Source organism: Alternaria ventricosa (genome assembly GCF_023758065.1).
Source record: "Alternaria ventricosa strain BMP 2768 chromosome Unknown scaffold_17, whole genome shotgun sequence".
Taxonomy (NCBI): domain Eukaryota; kingdom Fungi; phylum Ascomycota; class Dothideomycetes; order Pleosporales; family Pleosporaceae; genus Alternaria; species Alternaria ventricosa.
In genome coordinates this window covers 314,162-332,097 of record NW_026055697.1, presented here as the reverse complement: position 1 = coordinate 332,097, position 17,936 = coordinate 314,162, and the positions used below count along the sequence as shown (strand labels likewise).

The 17,936-nt window shown below is 53.8% G+C and overlaps 6 protein-coding genes across 6 annotated transcripts; 3 read left to right on the top strand and 3 right to left on the bottom strand.

Annotated features, from left to right (window-relative positions):
* Positions 1 to 1,216: 1,216 nt before the first annotated feature.
* Positions 1,217 to 2,962, top strand: J4E93_008575 (uncharacterized protein; the record flags this gene model as incomplete). Its single annotated transcript, XM_049346473.1, has 1 exon — positions 1,217 to 2,962. One exon carries the CDS (start codon positions 1,217 to 1,219, stop codon positions 2,960 to 2,962), a length of 1,746 nt encoding a protein of 581 aa, XP_049196363.1.
* Positions 2,963 to 4,917: 1,955 nt separating this feature from the next.
* J4E93_008574 (uncharacterized protein) lies at positions 4,918 to 6,168 on the top strand (the record flags this gene model as incomplete). Its single annotated transcript, XM_049346472.1, has 1 exon — positions 4,918 to 6,168. One exon carries the CDS (start codon positions 4,918 to 4,920, stop codon positions 6,166 to 6,168), a length of 1,251 nt encoding a protein of 416 aa, XP_049196362.1.
* A 488-nt stretch (positions 6,169 to 6,656) lies between these two features.
* J4E93_008573 (uncharacterized protein) lies at positions 6,657 to 7,865 on the bottom strand (the record flags this gene model as incomplete). The annotated part of the gene is made up of 3 exons (XM_049346471.1): positions 6,657 to 7,494; positions 7,689 to 7,753; positions 7,806 to 7,865. The coding sequence occupies 3 exons, from the start codon at positions 7,863 to 7,865 to the stop codon at positions 6,657 to 6,659; spliced, it is 963 nt and encodes a 320-aa protein (XP_049196361.1).
* Positions 7,866 to 8,439: 574 nt separating this feature from the next.
* On the bottom strand, positions 8,440 to 11,937 carry J4E93_008572 (uncharacterized protein; the record flags this gene model as incomplete). The annotated part of the gene is made up of 1 exon (XM_049346470.1): positions 8,440 to 11,937. One exon carries the CDS (start codon positions 11,935 to 11,937, stop codon positions 8,440 to 8,442), a length of 3,498 nt encoding a protein of 1,165 aa, XP_049196360.1.
* A 1,126-nt stretch (positions 11,938 to 13,063) lies between these two features.
* On the top strand, positions 13,064 to 13,919 carry J4E93_008571 (uncharacterized protein; the record flags this gene model as incomplete). Its single annotated transcript, XM_049346469.1, has 2 exons — positions 13,064 to 13,301; positions 13,351 to 13,919. 2 exons carry the CDS (start codon positions 13,064 to 13,066, stop codon positions 13,917 to 13,919), a joined length of 807 nt encoding a protein of 268 aa, XP_049196359.1.
* An 805-nt stretch (positions 13,920 to 14,724) lies between these two features.
* Positions 14,725 to 15,666, bottom strand: J4E93_008570 (uncharacterized protein; the record flags this gene model as incomplete). The annotated part of the gene is made up of 1 exon (XM_049346468.1): positions 14,725 to 15,666. The coding sequence occupies one exon, from the start codon at positions 15,664 to 15,666 to the stop codon at positions 14,725 to 14,727; it is 942 nt and encodes a 313-aa protein (XP_049196358.1).
* Between the last annotated feature and the right edge of the window lie 2,270 nt (positions 15,667 to 17,936).

Here is a 17,936-nt window from a genome sequence, read left to right as displayed (position 1 = left end):
AAACGGATATGTATGTGTGCATGTCTGTAGTAGAGATAGACACGTCGTCTGTGACGGGATATGGCTGTGCAATGAAATGCGGCATGTTTCCCTGAATCTTTTTTCTTGTTCTGTTCATGCGAGTGATGGCGAGTTCAATGTACAGATAAACTCGTCTTTGATCATGAAAGCATCGCATGTAGTGATCGGGTCAAAAATTGTCGGCGATTTTTTGCCAGTCAAGCATACAGAGATTATTGTAACACACTGCACCCAGGGTTCCTGTGTTTGGTATGCGATATACTATATGCGGCAACCGTAAGTGAGCTTTCTTTAAAAGACGAGCTCGCCTGTTATTACTGAAGCCAGAAGCTACGTCTTAGCTATAGGTTTGGCAAGATAAACACAGTATTAAGATGTGTCGACATAGCTGCCATTTTCAGGCTTGCGTCGATTACTTTGACTGTTCTACATGAGCCTTCCCCATGTAGAGATCAATATTTAAGGTTATCTAGGATACTGTGGCTCACTCTTTATATCTGTATTGCATAGCCTCTGGACACGTAATACCGTGACTCCAACTTGCATTACTTGTATGCAAGAATGACTGTTCTTCTATAAGATATACTTGTTTGAGGTAAGATTGTCGCTTTCGATCCTCGTATATGCATGCTATAGGCATTACCTAGGTAGTGACTCCAACATGCATTGTCTTGTGACTTTTGTCCAACGTGAAATCAGAGAAATACATACACCCATGTCGAACGAGATAACGCGTGAGCCAATCAAGGCGCGGCGATAATGCGAGACTAGCGTGGCATCCGCGACATCGAGCAGTCGCGGTCAAACCTCGAATACTATATAAACCTCACCCATTTCCTCCCATTCATCTTCAGCATCAACCGGATTATCGATGCCAATTACATAGTTATAATTATCACGGTTGCAGCTGTCTCACAGACATATCGCAGCTTCTAGTAGGGTCTAGCAAGAGCCTAAGAATTACCCGCACGCGTGCTTCCCCAAGGCCGCAGCGGATTAGCACCGGAGGTCTATTACACTCCACGTCATCCACAGTACCTTAGTATCCATATTCACTGCTCCTCTCTTTTACCCCGCACCTCTGTTGTTGCAGCCTAGAGGTAGCGCGGCACGTATATGGCAAACGCCAGCTGGCGCCTGACATTGTAAACAAACACACGACCACCCCACCTCGCAGAATATCAACTGCAACACCATGGCAGCGACCAAAAACGAAGTCCCTAAATCCTCAGCATGGCTGCTGGAGAAAGCCCAGAATGCTGCGAAGGCGTCTGGTACTGGACCAGAAGCCGTCGCGAGGATTCTACAAAAGACGAAGGAGCAGAAGGAGGCAAACGACGAGGAGCACCAAAAGAGGATGAGCCTTCTGAGCAAGAAGATGACGGAGCTAGGAGCAAAGCATCAAATAAACCCGTTCAAGAATGCGGAGCAACCTGTCGCGGCGGACACCATCGCGGTCACGCCCAAGGTCATTAAGCCAGCGCAACAGGGTTTAAAGCGTAAGCTTCCAACATCTCCCGGTGCGAAGCCTGTCGATCCGCCGGCTAAGAAGACGAAGGTCCAAGAGAATCTCCAGCCTCGAGTTCAAGACAAGTCCAAGGCGAAGGAGGCCGTCTCCCAGAAGCCAAAAGACGACACCTCTAATAAAGCAAAAGAGGATGCTACAGAGCCGACCAAGTCGAAGGTTCAAGTTCAGATTCAAAAGAAGCCGCAGCCGAACGCCGACACGCCCAAAAAGCTAAAAGTAAATACAAAGGAGCTGGGCAAGGCGACGTCTAAGTCTGCGACTCCGACCCCGACCCAGAAGAAGCCACAGGAGAAGGAGACGAACGAGCAGATCGATGTTCAGAGCCTGTGGAAGATGAGGAAGCAGAGGGAGCCTCTTAAGGACTCGCCAAAGAGTGCGACGTTTGCAGAATCATCGACTGCAGGCGCTTCACGGGAGCGGTCGGCTGATACATCTTCAAGGGCCGCAACGCCAGCAACACCGGCAACGCCAACAAACGCATCAGAATCAGAGATCGTGCCATCAAACGACCTCTTCGTCTCAGACGATCCAGACGACAAGTATCCTATTGCAAAATCCCTCCCAGCATGGTACACCTCCATCACCATCAAAGACCCGCGTATGGAAGCCATGACCAAAAAACGTCCCCTCGCCCTCGTAACTCTCCAAGCCCTCAAAGCAGCCTTGACAGATTGCGAGAAGCCAGGAAAATCCCAGATCGAACTCGAAGCCCTCTACGACAAGATCCGCGATTTCATTCACAAAGCCGAAATCGACCTGCAAGTCAACACCGTCCTCCTCCGCAAAGCCATGACCCTAAGCCCCGACTACGGTCTGCCCCGCATCTTCAAACCAGGCACAAAGTTCCCGTGGGATCTAAAGGCGGATGCGTATCAACTGTACAAGCGCTGGTATAAGGGCGATTTGAACCAAGATATTCTGCGCGGTATTGCACCGCATAAAGGAGATAATAGGACGAGTGATCGCCTGGACGAGTCGTACCGTGCTCTATTCCCTACGACCGCGAAGTATTACGGCGAGGGGGACTTGGTGCTGGGGCAATGGTGGCCTACGCAGCTTTGCACAGTGCGCGACGGAGCCCATGGATCAGCCCAAGGCGGTATCTACGGTGAGCGCGATAAAGGCGCCTACTCCATCGTGCTCTCCGGCGGAAACCCATACCACGACGTCGACAACGGAGACACCATCGAATACTCCGGCACCGAAGGCCGCAACGGCACGCCTACGGAGAACACCGCTCATCTAATCAAATCGGCCGAGTTACTCAACCCCATCCGTGTCATCCGGTCTGCGCAGCTGAATAAAAAGAATCCGTACCGCCCGGAGCTGGGACTGAGGTACGATGGGCTTTATGTGGTTAGGGGGTATACGTGCGTGGATAGCGTGAAGGCGATGTTTAGGTTCAGGCTGTAGAGGTGTGAGGGGCAGGAGGGGATTAGGTGGCAGGGGAAGGCGAAGAGGCCGACGGAGTATGAGTGTAGGGAGTTTAGAAGGTTGAAGGATAAGGGTGTTGGGGTTGGTTGGTAGGCGGAGACGGACACCTTCATGGCGGGAGATGGGGTTGTTTTGGAGTGTGTGACACGGTTCTCCCGTCCTTGTGGCAGATGCAACACTTGTTCGGGTTGATGGATGGATGGTATGGTGGTGGCGATGGCGGATATACCGTTCCCTTTCTTTCCCTTACTTTCCTTTGTCTTTTCCTTCAGGCGTTTCTCAGGATACCCGTTGTTCACTCATCAGAAAAGCAGGAGAGCAAGCTGGTCAGTCGACAACAGAGACGTCTGTTGCACAACAATAGCACATGTAGTTTCCTTGGAGTGTATATAAAAATAGGAAGTGTTTTCTGTATGAAGTCTAGTCTGTAATCGCGCATATGTAGCTACGCTACGCAACGATCAAAATTGAGAGGTCAAGACTGTCTCGGGCTTTAGGATATGTGTCTTTCTTAGGCTTCCTCGTCTGCCAGGTCTGTATCATGGATCGACGCAACTCATACGCAGTACATTTCTTCATTCGATGAGTTGTCAATAATCCACATCACTGATGCTGCATCACGTCCAGTCTACCTCACGATCGCGCGCGCTACTCGGGAGCTACATGACGATCACATGTCACCCACCATGTCGGAACTACATCGGGACATTATTCTCACCACCTGCATCGATAGTTCTTACGTCGGGGCAATAGTCGGTCTCGATGCAGATTTGGAAATCGACGGAATTCCGTACCAAATTGATCAACGCGTCGCTCGAACCAAAACTCAGATAGATGCAGTAGTAGTAGTAGAGTACCGCGGCGAGAAGTTTCGTGGTGTGGCCAGACGCGGCGACGTGAAGCCTAGCGCGATCTCGCGCATGCGCGGATCTAAACGTCTGGCGTGTCGTCATCATGAAAAAGGATAATGCATGCGCACGCGATCATGCTGTAAGCCACTCCCCACGCCTATCCGAGCTTGATCCAGCAGAATACCTACAGCACCCATCAATCCAGCTTCCTGCTCTCCGAAGAATTCCCACAGTATGCCCATATCTCGCATGCTGACGCGCTGGGGAAACTTCTGGATCCGCCGTAACGCGTCCGAAACCTCGGCATCTCCATGCCACAAATTTACATTTGCCACAGTCATGGATGTCACCGGCGGGCTAAGCACTCGGGGGTCGCGTGCCCTTCCGAGGATGGATGCCCAGTTTCCGGTGCCCTGGCAGTAGCGTAAGCGCAAGCATGGGCTTTCGTGCGTCACTGGCATGTTCTTCAGATTTCCATGATATAGGCGTGTGGGTGCGGCTCCGTTTCTGATCTAGACTTTCCTCCACAACTCACTTCGTACACCCCCATTGCTACGGCCTGTTCGTTTCTTTGCTAGATTCACGGCTCGTTTGAAGATTGATTGTTACGTTCTTTGACAATCATACTGTCGTTCTCACGCGCTTTTAGATCTCTTACCCGCGCTCTTCCTTCGCGGCTTCCGCTTGGAACAGCGAACCCGCTTGCGATTGCCGATATGTCGTGGCTCCATCGATTGAATCCCACGCCGGGCTTCCCACAGCATACGGGACCGTACAAGGTCGGCTCTGTGGATGTAGAGATACCCACGAGCGACCTGGACAGCCCCAGCGCGGATGCGCCTCCTGCGGATCTACCAACTGTCGCTTTCCGCATCTTCTACCCCTGTAAACAAGACAGCAATGAGAAGGCTGTGAGATGGATACCGAGCCCGCAGAGGGAATACATTAGTGCTTATGCGAGGTTTCTGGGGGCGAACAGCGCGTTTGCGAGCGTTTTCTCGTAAGTACCGTGAGATGCGATTGGGATGAGCATGATACTGACAGTTGTCTAGATTGATGCCACAACTACTTTATTATATTTCTATGCCTGTACACCAAAATGCCGAACTCCTCGCACCCCCGCCGAAGTCCGATCGATGGCCCGTTATGATGTTTTCCCACGGACTGGGAGGCACACGGAACGCATACTCGCACATCTGCGGGTCGCTTGCAAGTCACGGAATTGTCGTGGTAGCAGCAGACCATCGCGATGGCAGTTCGCCTCTCGCCATCCACCACACACCAGAAGAGAAGCAGAAGACGAAGCGCGTAGATTACCGATCGATTGCGCACAAGGCGAGCACGGAAGTATACGAGGCACGAGACGAGCAACTGAAGATACGGCTATGGGAGTTGGGCATGGTACACGATGCGGTCTTGAAAATCGACGAAGGACGTAAACTCAAGAACGTAGCCCAAGACCAACCTAAGGGAAAGAACCTACTCAGCATGTTTTCCAACATCCTCAACATCCACGAGCCCGGCTCCATCAGCTACGCAGGCCACTCCTTCGGCGCATGCACAATGGTTCAATTCGTAAAATCCGTCTACCACCGCCCTTCAACCCCAAGCACAAGCTACAAACCCCTCTACACCCCCTCCGAAGACTCCAGCCTAGTCCAACAAATCACACCCCAAAACTCCGTCACCCTCCTCGACCTCTGGACACTCCCCATCCAAAGCCCCGCTACAAGCTGGCTCCGCTCTAAACCCATGCCCTGCTACGACGCTCCCTCCGGCGGCAAAAACCTCCTAGCCATCGCCTCCGAAGGCTTCTACAACTGGTCCTCCAACTTCCGCGAAACGAAATCCATCTTAGCTCCTCCCTCCCCTTCACAGTCGAAATACGCCAATCAGCCTGGCCCTCACATCTTCTACCCCATCGCCTCAGCGCATCTCTCTCAATCCGATTTCGGCGTCCTGTTCCCCTGGGTTACAACCAAAGTCTTCGGCGCGAAGGAGCCTGAACGCGTATTGAGGCTGAACACACGCGCGATACTGCAGGTGTTGAGGGAGAACGGTGTCAGGGTTGCGAATACGAGTGCCGCGGATTTGGAACTAGATGTTGAGGCAGGGCCGGCAAAGGGCTGGAATCTGGTTAATGATACTACTATCCTCAGTCGGACGAAGGATAGTGTACGGGGTTGGGTTAATATCAGTGTGGACGGGGAGGAGAAGAGGGTGGAGGAGAAGGTTATGAGCCCGCTGGAGAAGGTGGGGAGTGCTGGGAAGGGACCTGGGGATGCTATGGTTGAGGGGGAGGCGCTGGGGCAGGTTGTTGAGGGGAAGGCGTGAGGGGGTGATGCATGTGTCCATGCTTGGAATTGTGAATGAAGGGATGGCGTTTGGCATAGCGTTTTTGTTTTTGGCTTTGGAGTAGACATACCCGGGTATATAGAGATGAGTCTGTAAATGATGATATGTTTTCTAGAAAAAGAGGTTGTTCGTACTTTCCGGGAAAGACACATGTCCTACAGCTCGATTTCTATGACGGTGGAATGTCGATGCAAAGCAGGGTAACAAAATGCCGTCAGGTACCTCTATGACAATCCTTACGAGGTTCAATTCCCAAACACACTTTGAGTTAATTATATGCAGCAGTCAGAATTGAACGAACTTGTCTCATTCATATGTGCCCAAAGACCCTCTAACCCGCATTACATCGTCAATCTATCTATATATCCTCTCAAGAAAAAACACCGGGGGTATGCCGCATATACAAACATATAACAAACCAAGAAACACACCTCTTCCCCTTCCCAATCTGATCCCCTCTAATAGCGTCAGCAACAGCCCCCTCTCCTCCTCCCCCCACCCCCACCCAACCTAAAAACATCCTCCCACTCCCCCAACGCACCACCAGCTTTCTTCCCCCCTCTCCTCCTCAACCTAACCCCCTCATCCCCAAACCCACTCCTCACACTCCCGCCCCCATCATCCCATCCCAGATCGCCGTATTGGATCCCACTGGCCGGGTCATCAGGATCGATTTCTCCAAGTTCAATCTTTGTGAGAATCATGCGCGCCAACCGGGAAAACAATTCTTCCACGTTCTCTCCGTTTAATGCGGAGACTTCGACAGCAACGGGGATACCGTTCTGGCCGGCCCAGCGAGAAGCCGTTTCGGCGGGGACTTCGCGGCCGTCGGGCGCAACGGTGTAGCTCGCGTGGAGATTGGCGTTGAGTGAGGGCGTGCGACTTGCTTGCGAGGAGGGCGTGGGTGGAGGGAGACCAGATTCCGACGAGGGCGTGCTGGCATAACTGCTATATCCTCCTCCTCCCCCTCCTCCACTATTCATGCCTATAGGCACCCCCCCATCCTCAACATCGGCCTTATTCCCCGCCAGTATAATCGTAATATCCGGCCCCGCCAACGCCCTCGCATCATCCAAAAACGTCTTCAACTGCTCGAAGCTGCGCCAGCTGGCTACATCGTACACGAGGATAGCGCCTGCAGCGCCGCGGTAGTAGGACCGTGAGACGGAGCGGAAGCGCTCTGTGCCTGCTGTGTCCCATAACTGGAGTTTTATCCGTTTGCGCGACGAGGGGGACGAGGGCGAGCGTTGGCGGCGGTCGGCGATGTGTACGATTTTGGAGGAGAATTCTACGCCGATTGTTTGGCTGGAGAGGACGCGCCCTGTGAGTGGGAGAGAGTGTTAGTGGGGGGGTTGTTGATGGCGGTGGAGAGGGGAGAGAGGAGATGGGAGGGAAGATTACATTCGGATTTTACAAAGCGGTGGAGGAGGCAGGATCTATAGGCGTATCTTGGTTATTCGGTGTTTGGTACAATGTCTTCGCTCTTATCGCGAACTTACTTTCCAGCGCCGCTGGGTCCCAACAGCACTACCTTGGCCAGGTAATCATACATACTCCCCAGCTCCTGCGTCTACTCAGCAACAGTCCTGCCAAACTCATAAAGTGCCCATACCTACTTGTAACGGCGGCTCGCTGCTCCGCGTCGACGCATTCGACACGGCTCGGTTCCTGCCCATGGTGAACAGCGGTGGCAGCGGCCTCGTTTGACGTTTCTGGCGGCGGGCGGATGTAGGACGTGGGATTCGGTGCTATTCACGGTCGCATGTGTGTTCCGAGTAAGCTCCACGAAGCGAGCAAGGGCGAATAAGGCAGGTTCGAGTGGGAAAGCAAGTGCGGTGTTGTGTTGTTCATCTTGGCCTTATCTTTGTGACGCCAATTGGTGGACCCTGGCCCGCCGCGCTTTCGCGACTTCGTCACGCGCACGGCAAGCTGCCGACGTTTGGCTGCTTCAGGTAAGTACTTGGGCTATCGCATCACAATTCTGTGTACATTCGCTAGTTTGACGAGTAATATCATTGAGTTAACACATTTGATCTTCACATGACATGAATGTGGTTGTAGCGTAGATCGTATTGGATTCATACGAGGCTGGAACAACAATATCGGGTGTCAAGAGCTATATACAGGGACTCCCAAAAAGGAACAACGGAAATGCAACGACATACAGACAAGGAAAAGAACCAAGAAAAGGTGGTATCCTAAACGCTTCGCCAATACTAACAACATCTGCTCAAACACGCGTGAACGAGATTACTGCTGCTCCATATCCCTCAGAGGCATATAGCTTGTCTCCTCCTTGTTCCGCCTCCTCGCGGCCCACGCATCACTGACCCATTCCTTGAGAGTAGAAAAGACGCCCTTGTGGCCCATCTTCTCCATCTCCGCTTCCTTCTCATCGATCGGCGCACCAGGATCGAGGACGCTGACCTTCATCCAGCTAGGTCTATGCCAGAACTTGAGATGCAGAGAGCTAGCAACAACGCTGACAGATGAGCATGCCATCGCGGCACCGGCAGCCATGGGATGTAGTGAGAGACCCCATGGTAGGAAGAAACCCATTGCGAAAGGAAGACCAATGAAGTTGTACATGCACGCCCATGCCAGGTTCAGCTTGATGCGGAAGAAGATGGCACGGCTGAGGACTAGTGAGGCCGGGATGGAGAGGAGGTCCGTGTTGGTCATGAGGACGATAGAGGCAGCCTCCATGGCGACGTCTGTACCAGTAGAAAGAGCAATGCCAATGTCAGCCGAGGCGAGCGCTGGGGAGTCGTTGATGCCGTCACCGACCATACCGATGACTTGGCCGCGCGACTGGAGGTCTTCAATGATAGCTTTCTTGTCGGCAGGGGTGGAGGAAGCGTGGACATCTGCGGGATCAATACCAACTGCTGCTGCAACGACAAGGGCAGAAGCAGAGGTATCACCAGTAACAATCGAGGATGTTATGCCCAGGCGAGAAAGGGCAAGAATTGCAGCGCGAGCTGAGGGCTTGATGGTGTCGGACATGCTCAATGTACCGGTGTAGGTGTTGCCGATGGCGGTATGGATCGTGGTGATGCCAGCAGATCGGTTCTGGGATCCACCTCGAGGTCTGGAGTTTGCAGCAGGTGTGAGCGGCTCTTCTGTGAAGTCGGGCACATTGACACCTTCTGATGTGAGGAAAGCCATGTTACCGATGAGGACCTTGTAGCGAGTACGCTCAGGAGAGAGGGCTGCTTCAACCGTTGCGATGATACCCTTACCGGTGACAGCTTCAAAGTCTCCGACTGAGCCATCTAGGCTACCATCGGGTCCGAGGCGGAGATGTTCCTTGGCCGAGAGAACGATAGCCTTAGCAATAGGATGCTCTGAGCCCATTTCCGCAAGTCCAATGAGAGTCCACCAAAGGTTTTTCTTATCAGGGCTTGCCCAGCCTCCCTGAATATCTGCCTGAGATACACTCATCTTGCCAACAGTGAGCGTGCCAGTCTTGTCGAAGACAACATGGTTGATCTTTGTGGCAGTCTCAAGAGCGGCACCACCTTTGACGAGAATGCCATTCTCAGCTCCAACACCAGTACCGACCATGACAGCGGTGGGTGTTGCAAGACCGAGCGCGCATGGGCAAGCAAAGACAATGACAGCGATGCAGAGCTTGAAGCAAACCATGAACTTGCCGCCACTAGCGTGATCAAGGAATACTTTGGGTGGGTAAGGTAGGACGTGGCTGAGAACCATCCATCCGACAAAGGTTGCGAGGCCGAGAGTGATGATGATTGGAACGAAATAACCAGCAGCAATGTCGGCAAGGCGTTGAATGGGGGCACGACTCGTTTGGGCTTCCTGGACGAGGCGGACGATTTGACTGAGCTGGGTGTCGCGGCCGGCTCGAGTGACCATGAACTCCAGACGTCCGTTTCCATTGACAGTACCAGCCATGACCAATGCGCCTTTCTTCTTGAGTATTGGCATAGCTTCACCAGTGACCATACTCTCGTTGAGATACGACTCTCCACGTGTGACTGTACCATCAGCTGGAAGCTTGTCACCCGGACGAAGAATAACAACGTCGCCAACCTCGATGAGCTCGGTGGGGATGACCCTTTCTTCAGCAGCATTGCCGTCAGTGGAGGTGCGTTCCGATTTCTCTTCAGCAACATCCCAACCTTCAGCAGCTTTAGCCGCAGCGATGGGATCCGCATAAATGGTGGTCATGGACGGAGCTAGCGACATGAGGCTGGAAAGGGCCTTGGACGTTTGACCCTTCGCACGGTTCTCAAGATAGCGACCTAAGCTGATGAAAGTGAACAGCATGGTGCTGGTTTCGAACAGTGTGGTCGGCTTGGTGTGTGGGGAGACCAAGAGTGAGACCAACATGGAGAAGACGCTGAAAAAGAAGGCGGCTGAGGTACCCAGTACTACCAGAACATCCATGGTGGGAGAGCCGTGGCTCAGGGACTTGTACGCAGAGATGTAGAAACGTTTTCCGATACCGAATTGGACAGGTATAGTAAGGACCAAGCAGATGACATCGCCGAGATAGAGGCCAGGTATCAGACGAATACCGCCAAAGTTGAGGAATGGCAGGAACATGGGAATGAACATGCTTATCAACATCACAGGAAGTGCGAACCAAGCCGAGAAGATGACAGATCTTCTCCACTCCTGGATTTCTTTAGTCTTTGCGAGGGACTCCAGTTGGGCATCGTTGTCTTCGGAGTCAGCGACTAGTGCATTGTATCCAGCTGCCTCTACAGCCTCAACGATAGCTCGAAGACCGACGATTTGAGGCTCTCGTTGAATGGTAGCTCTTGATGAGTTGAAGTTGACAGTCGCTGAGGTAATTCCGGATCTCTTTCGTAGCAGTCCTTCCAGCTCTTGACCTGCGCTAGCGTTGGGCAGTCCATAGATCTTTAGTTGTACGGGGGCGTTGGATGTTGACGACTGCTGTATGCTACCATCGACGGATGACAGAACCTGGGCGTCAAACCCGCGGTCCTCGATGATCTCTGCTATCTGCTCTTCGGTGAGCTTGGAAGGGTCGTGCACGATAACGGCACGGTTGGCTAGTAGGCTGATGTTGAACTGGTATACACCCTCAACGTCCTTGAACCCGCTCTCGATGGCTGATGTGCATGCGCCACAGGTCATGCCCTCAACAGCGACTGTTGTGGTCATCGTCTTTTGCTGCTTCCGGTTCCTGCTCTTCTTTGCCGCTGGTGTCGCGGCCACGGTATCCAGCACCTGCGCGTCAAAGCCAACGTCTTCTATGGTTTCAGCGAGCTTTTCCGGAGATATAATCGTAGGGTCGTGTTCGATGACTGCGCGCTCAGAGAGAAGCGAAATGCTGAAGGACTTGATTCCAGCCACGTCCTTGAAAGCGCCTTCCACGGCGGATGTGCACGCTCCGCATGTCATACCGCCAACGGAGAGCGTTGTTGTGGAGACCGTTCCGTTTGTCTCCTCCTCTTCATCTTCAGAGTCGCTCAGAAAGTGGTCATCTGCGCTGTGCGACATTGGTAAATCCGACGAGAGCACTTCTGCGTCGAACCCCCTGTCGTCGATAATCTCCCTGACCTCTTCCGCGGTGATGACCTCGGGGTCATGCTGGATGACAGCCCGCTCCATCACCAAACTTATTGACACATTTCCTACTCCCTTCACGCCCTGGAAGCCCGATTCAATCGCGGAGGTACACGCGCCGCATGTCATGCCCTCGACTTTGAGCGTCGTCGTCGCCATGTGCGCTGTCGCCGGAGGAGGAGCCATGATGGCTAGAAGCGCTTTTCGGTGCCGTTGACTTCAGACGGATCGCGAACTAGACTGCCGATGCTGAGCCAGATGCAGCATCCAACGGTCGAATGGGGCGAGGGCGGCTCGTACGAAGCGGGAGGATTGGGGCGAAGTCGAAAAGCGATCGCGCGACGTTATGGCGACAACGTGAGGTAAACGCGAGAGGATAGCGGACTCCGGAGTAAAAAGGAAGGCCAGCTTCCGGTAGTGCCAGATGGCGAAGTTATTAATATGGCGATTGATGAACGGAGTGCAGCAGCCACAATCTGACCCAGTGCTGATTCAAGCCCAGCGCCGCGGCACGTCGAAAGAAGGCTAGACCGGCTCCGCAGGTGGATGATAGGCCGTTATTGCTAGGGCGCCGCCACGAGCTGATCGTCAAGCTGTCAGAGTGCAAGCGCTATGAGATGCAGGGCACACTCCAAGTCCGTAGGATGACAGAAAAAGGATTAAGAATAATTGTGATATCTAGGAGTTGGTGGTGTCTCTGACGCGGCACGGACATTAGACGATAGTGTTTCCTTCTTGGCATGTGAAACAGGAAGGAACATAAAACCCTTCCTGATCCTTAGATGAGACACGCGGAGCCTCAGGGCCTGTTACCGCTTTGACCGAACGAAACAAATTACCAGTGCCGTGGCAGTTTGCCTGGATTGAGCGTGCACCGTGTCAGTCACCGAACACGACGTGGACCGGACTTGGTGTCCTTCGTCTTACGAACTGCTTAGTTCACGCGCTGTGATTGATGATGGGTGGCCGACAACCTATCTCGTGATTGCGGAGCAGGCGGTGTCGGGTACGAGTCAAGGCCTGTGTCGCTGACCCAGAGGTGATGCCTGACAAATCTATTCCATGCTTGAGCGCAAAGGGCAAAAAGAAAAAGTGCCTATTCAACTCCCTTTGTGGAATCGAACTCGTTGAATGAGAGAATGTCCGAGCGTAAAGGCGGGTGGGGTTGAGTCGCGGGGCAGTCGCGACCGACCGCGATTGCCAAGACGTACCTCACATGCAGCTGCCTGCTCGCCTTCCACTATCGATAGACAGCTACATTGAAGCCACACCCATACCACTCCAGAAGCTGTTACATCGTCAATAATACAACATGGAGCAAACCAAGGCCCTCAACGCTCTCGAGCCCTTCCTGGCCCTCAGCAAGTCCGCGACTTCTCCACGAGCAGCATCGGACTTGATCGTGCAAGCCACCAGTGCGCCCAACACATACGTATTCGCCGAACTCCTACAGACACCAAACATCCAGAACCTACGGAATTCAGAGGAGTATGCGTCGTATCTTACCCTGCTCGAGATCTTCGCCTGGGGAACCTGGGAAGACTACAAGGGTGCGTTGATCATACCATAGCCATCAAGTTGTATACTGACAGCGCAAAGCTCAAGCAAATCTTCCTAAACTCTCAGCACAGCAACACCAGAAGCTCTTGCTACTCTCGTTACTGCCGCTCTCACACTCACACGCCACCCTCACCTACAAACATCTCATGACGGCTCTCGAGCTACCCACCACCCGCGCTCTCGAGGAGCTCATCACCACCGCCATCTACTCCGGCCTCATCACCGCGACGCTCGACCCCGCACATTCCCTCGTCTCCGTAACATCTATCTCACCGCTCCGCGACCTCGCACCAGGTTCCCTCCCCGCCCTTCAAAACACCCTACAGTCATGGTCACAACGGTGCGACTCCGCTCTCGCAGATCTGGAGGCGCAAGTTGCAAAGGTCAAGAAGGAAGCGTTGGATCGAGAGAAGATGCGTCGGAAGAAGGAGAGGGCCTTTGAGGCAGTCATGACGGTCGGTGACGAGAAGAACACTGGCAAGCGGAATCTGATGGGTATGGGTGGTGATGACGCTATGGAGATCGATGAGGATAGTAGCGGCAGGATCACAAGGGGTACCAAGAGGGGCCCTGGCGGATTCGGCTTCGGGAGCTCTGGAAGGCGTTAAGGCGACGGTGTGTGTAGTATCTCATAATACTGCGACACGTCACGTCTTCACAACAGTGGTTCGCACTTCCTCAAGGCCGTCTGGCATGGGAAACCAATGTGGTCACAGCCGGTGGTGCCCGCAGAGGATTGCAGGGCTTCACGAAGGATGCAGCCTTGGGTCATGTCTAGCTACATTCGAGTCTCCGACAAAGGAGACTTGATGGAAAAGCCATGAGCGTCAGCAACCCCTCCATAGCTCCATATAGGGATCGGAGCAACCATCACTCCTCAAGTGCAAGCAAGCATCAAGCACATAATGAGAAACAAGAACACCACAAACACCCATCTTGAAAATCTGAACATGATGGATTATGACTATATGCCGTGCATGCCTCACTCCATGCCTCATTGCCCATCCAAAGCCTCCTCACCAATCTATAAAATGATAACAAGAACCATCCATTATCCCAACAAAACAAGAAAAGCCCAGCAGGAAATCTGGGGTATCTCGCGAAATGCCCATCAAACGCCTGTCTTGTATGGAAAGAAGCAGAAACGCCATGCAGTGCAGGAGAGAGGCAAAAGGCCAAAGCCAACAACAAGCACCATCCTTAAAGATGGGTATCCTATCACCACTGACTGCGTCTTCGTCCTGATCGTTCCAGTCGTCGTGTCCTTCGTAATCATGCCCTCGGTGGTGGTGCTAGAAACACATCGGGAAACATAACAATAACCGCTGCTTCGACGCCGTCGTCGATCATCCATTGTATTTCCGCCTCCGCATCCATTTCCATCTCCATCTGCATCCGTGCGTCTACGGACTCCTAAGCCGGAGCCGCATTTGGCTGAAACGTCTGCGGCACCGCCTCGCTGCCCTCCGCCTCAACGGTGCTCTGGTGCAACTGCGCGATCTGGCCTGCCATCGTCCGCAGCGCCTCTCTCGTCGCGTCGATGTTGAGCTCGCCGCGCTCAGACGCTTCTTTGAGGTATTGTTCCCATTCTGGGTCCATGGGTATGTTTAGGGCGCCCGAGGACTCGCGGAGGGCGGCGGCGTGGAGGAGGCGCGCGTTTAGGGAGAAGCCGACCGAGGAGGAGAGTTCGTTGGATGTGGAGTCTGAGTCTGATTCCGAGTCTGACGCTTCTGCTGCGCCGTCTTCGTCGTCGTCGTCGTCGTCTTCGGCTGAGGAGGAGGAGTCGGGCATTTCTGTGTCGCCGCCGTTGTGGTGGTGGTTGGGCGGTTGCATGTTTTGCCGGGTGAGTGGGTTGTGTAGGAGGTGGTTGTGGTGTTCTAGTTCTTCGATTTCGACTTCAATGTCCGTCTTGACGTTGATGCCTGCGCCGTTGTTGTGGCGTGATGAGTAGGCTCGGCGTGTGTCGACCCATTCCCCTATGTCTACGCCAGTCGTGTCGACTACGCGTACGCCTTCGTCTCGCTCATAGCGCTCTCGTGCCCAGAGTGTGCCTTCCCATCTGCAGAAGCCTTGGATTTCGGCTTCGGTTAGCCCGAGCCGGTCGAATGCGTCGAAGAGTCGCTTGTGGTGTGGGAAGCGGCCGAGGCGTTTTCGGTGTGGTTGGAAGGCGTAGTTTAGGCCTGGGTACCGCGCTTCGATTGTGTCGAGCGAGCCGTAGAAGTTTGCTGTTTCGATGCGCACTTCGCCGACGAGGTTTTTGGAGAGATGCGCGCTGAAGGAGGGAGGGTCTGTGGGCGAGGGCGTGGGGAAAAGCGTGTTGTAGACGAGCACGCTGATGGGGTTTTTGCGGTGCATGGCTGCGGTTGTGTAGTGTGGCGCTCTTTGAAGGTTCTGTTACGGCGAAGTTTGTTGGTAGGAAGTGTGCCGCCGTGCGAGAGGGAGGCGTGGATAGATGAGGTGTCGCCGTCGCTCGCAGATTGCGCGTTTGGGTGCTCGAGTGTGAAAGGACAAGGCGGAAAGTGGGTTGTCGCAGAATGTGACCGCCTCACCCGCACCTTCTCTAACTTCCTCCTTACTAAGGGGCCGGCCAGGTGTGTGTGCTGACCTCGGGCGTGACCGCTGTTTCCAAGGTTCCCACGTTCTGACGCCGCCTAGCTCTCCCACTAGCTATCAGACGCTCGTCGGAATGGTGCACACCGGGTACCTGACAGCTGACTCTGCTGTCTTGCGCGTCGAGGTTCCGAAAGTCCCGTGGATGGTAATTTGCAAAATCCCTGAATGCACAGAGGGAATCGCTCGAATCCTATGTCGACTGCGCTATCCTGCAGATCTTGCGGGCCAGAGGGGACACCCCGGCTTTTGCTGCGAGATTGGTCGGGAAGGGTCGACGGCGTTTTGCGACGAGAATGCGGCACGGCGACGACGTGGGAAAACGGTGCAGCTAGCCGTCACCACACAACACAAGCTAGAGAAGTCTGAAAGGCGAGGCCGGCGAGGAGCAGGGGAAGAGCGAGCAAGATGGGATCAAAGGGGAGCAGGCGGGTATAAGACATGCACTCTACTCGCGTCAAGGCTCTCTGCCCTCACCGCCAGCACATGCACGATTATGGCTCGCTATTATTCTGGATCCTCACAGTTGGCCACAGATGTCGCAACAGGGACCAGACCCTGAAGGCCGCTATGCGAAGGCTCACACCGACGATCCCCAGTTTTTGCTCTTTCACCAGACTGACCTCGGCCACCCTATTGAACATTCTGCTCGCCACCTAGCACACCTGCTAAGCAGAAGCGTCGCTGCACCTGTCAAGCCTCGCCGACGGTACACACGAGAATCGCCGGCCTCTTCGCTGTCAAAGCATGCCTGGTGTAATCCCACCTGCGACGGCGGGTGAGTTGTAACCCAGCGCATGAGAGACCAATAGGTCCGCCCGCCCGCCGATTATCCGGGCCCGAGTATTCGACATGGATGCCGCGGGACGAAGCATGCACGAGGAACGACTGGTCCAGCTCTCTGTTCCACTGCCATGCCTACTGCAGGGTTACTCCAACTTGGCCCTTGCTATGCAGGCCAAGCCTGTGCGACTTGCTAGCATTTCCGTCGTCGCGCTCTTGCCGGCGACGACTTTCTTCCAGTGCGCCACGGAAGCGCATTTGCTATGCAGGGGTGGTGAAGATGTGATGTTTACTTTTTGTTGTTTGAGGGTGTACCATGGAGGAATTGTGGGCGAGATGATATGCCGAGAATCGGACCCCTGTCGTTCCGCCTCGATCATATCTGGAGCCGATTGGGCAGTCACTATGATCACGTGGTTGCTGCTGACACATCGAGTCCGCGTACGCCGTGGCTGCCTCATCCCATCATCCTTCGATCCACCACACCCAACGTTTCTAAGTTTTCATCTGAACCCGTGACGAACAGTTGCCTGCAGCCCTACGGGTCCCAACCACGCCTCATCCGCACCCGTGACAGACTGCTGCCTGCGATCCCTCCGCCTATATAATCCGCCAAACTCTCAGCCTCTTCCTTCCTTCCTCATCCTAGTGCAGGGGTGATTTGCTTACCAGTGAAGATACGTCTGAGGTAGCAATTTTGCTGGTTTAAAACTACATATATTGACTGCTCTGGTAGGCCTTCTGGGCCTTCCAGGAATTTTTGGAACCCTCTTCGTTGGTCTCGGTGAGCTAGTCGCTACTGGATTGAAGAAGGGGCATGTGTTGTGCACCCAGTTCGGCTTATCTCAACGCATTCTTGTACAACCCGAAGCTACTCACACTACATCGGGGGTCTTGCAAGAGATTGGGGCGGAGTATGCGAGTGCGACACCATGGGAGTGGTTTTTGGCCTCCACACCATGTTCTGGGGGCTCAAATCTGACGACGGCACTGGTGTAGCTGGCACAAGGTTGACATCGCCGCAATGATGTCGCGTTGCATCGTGTGACGATGACCGAGTAGAAGGCACGATTGGCCTTCCAGTTCGATCTCAATCCTTCGAGCTATTAGTCTTTGTCAACTTTCCTCATCTTACCCTGTTCAACTTATGCGACAGACATGTCTACTTCTCAAAGTCCTGTGGCATCCGACCACTTGGACACAGACAGACGGCTTTCCTTCGATAGCTTTGC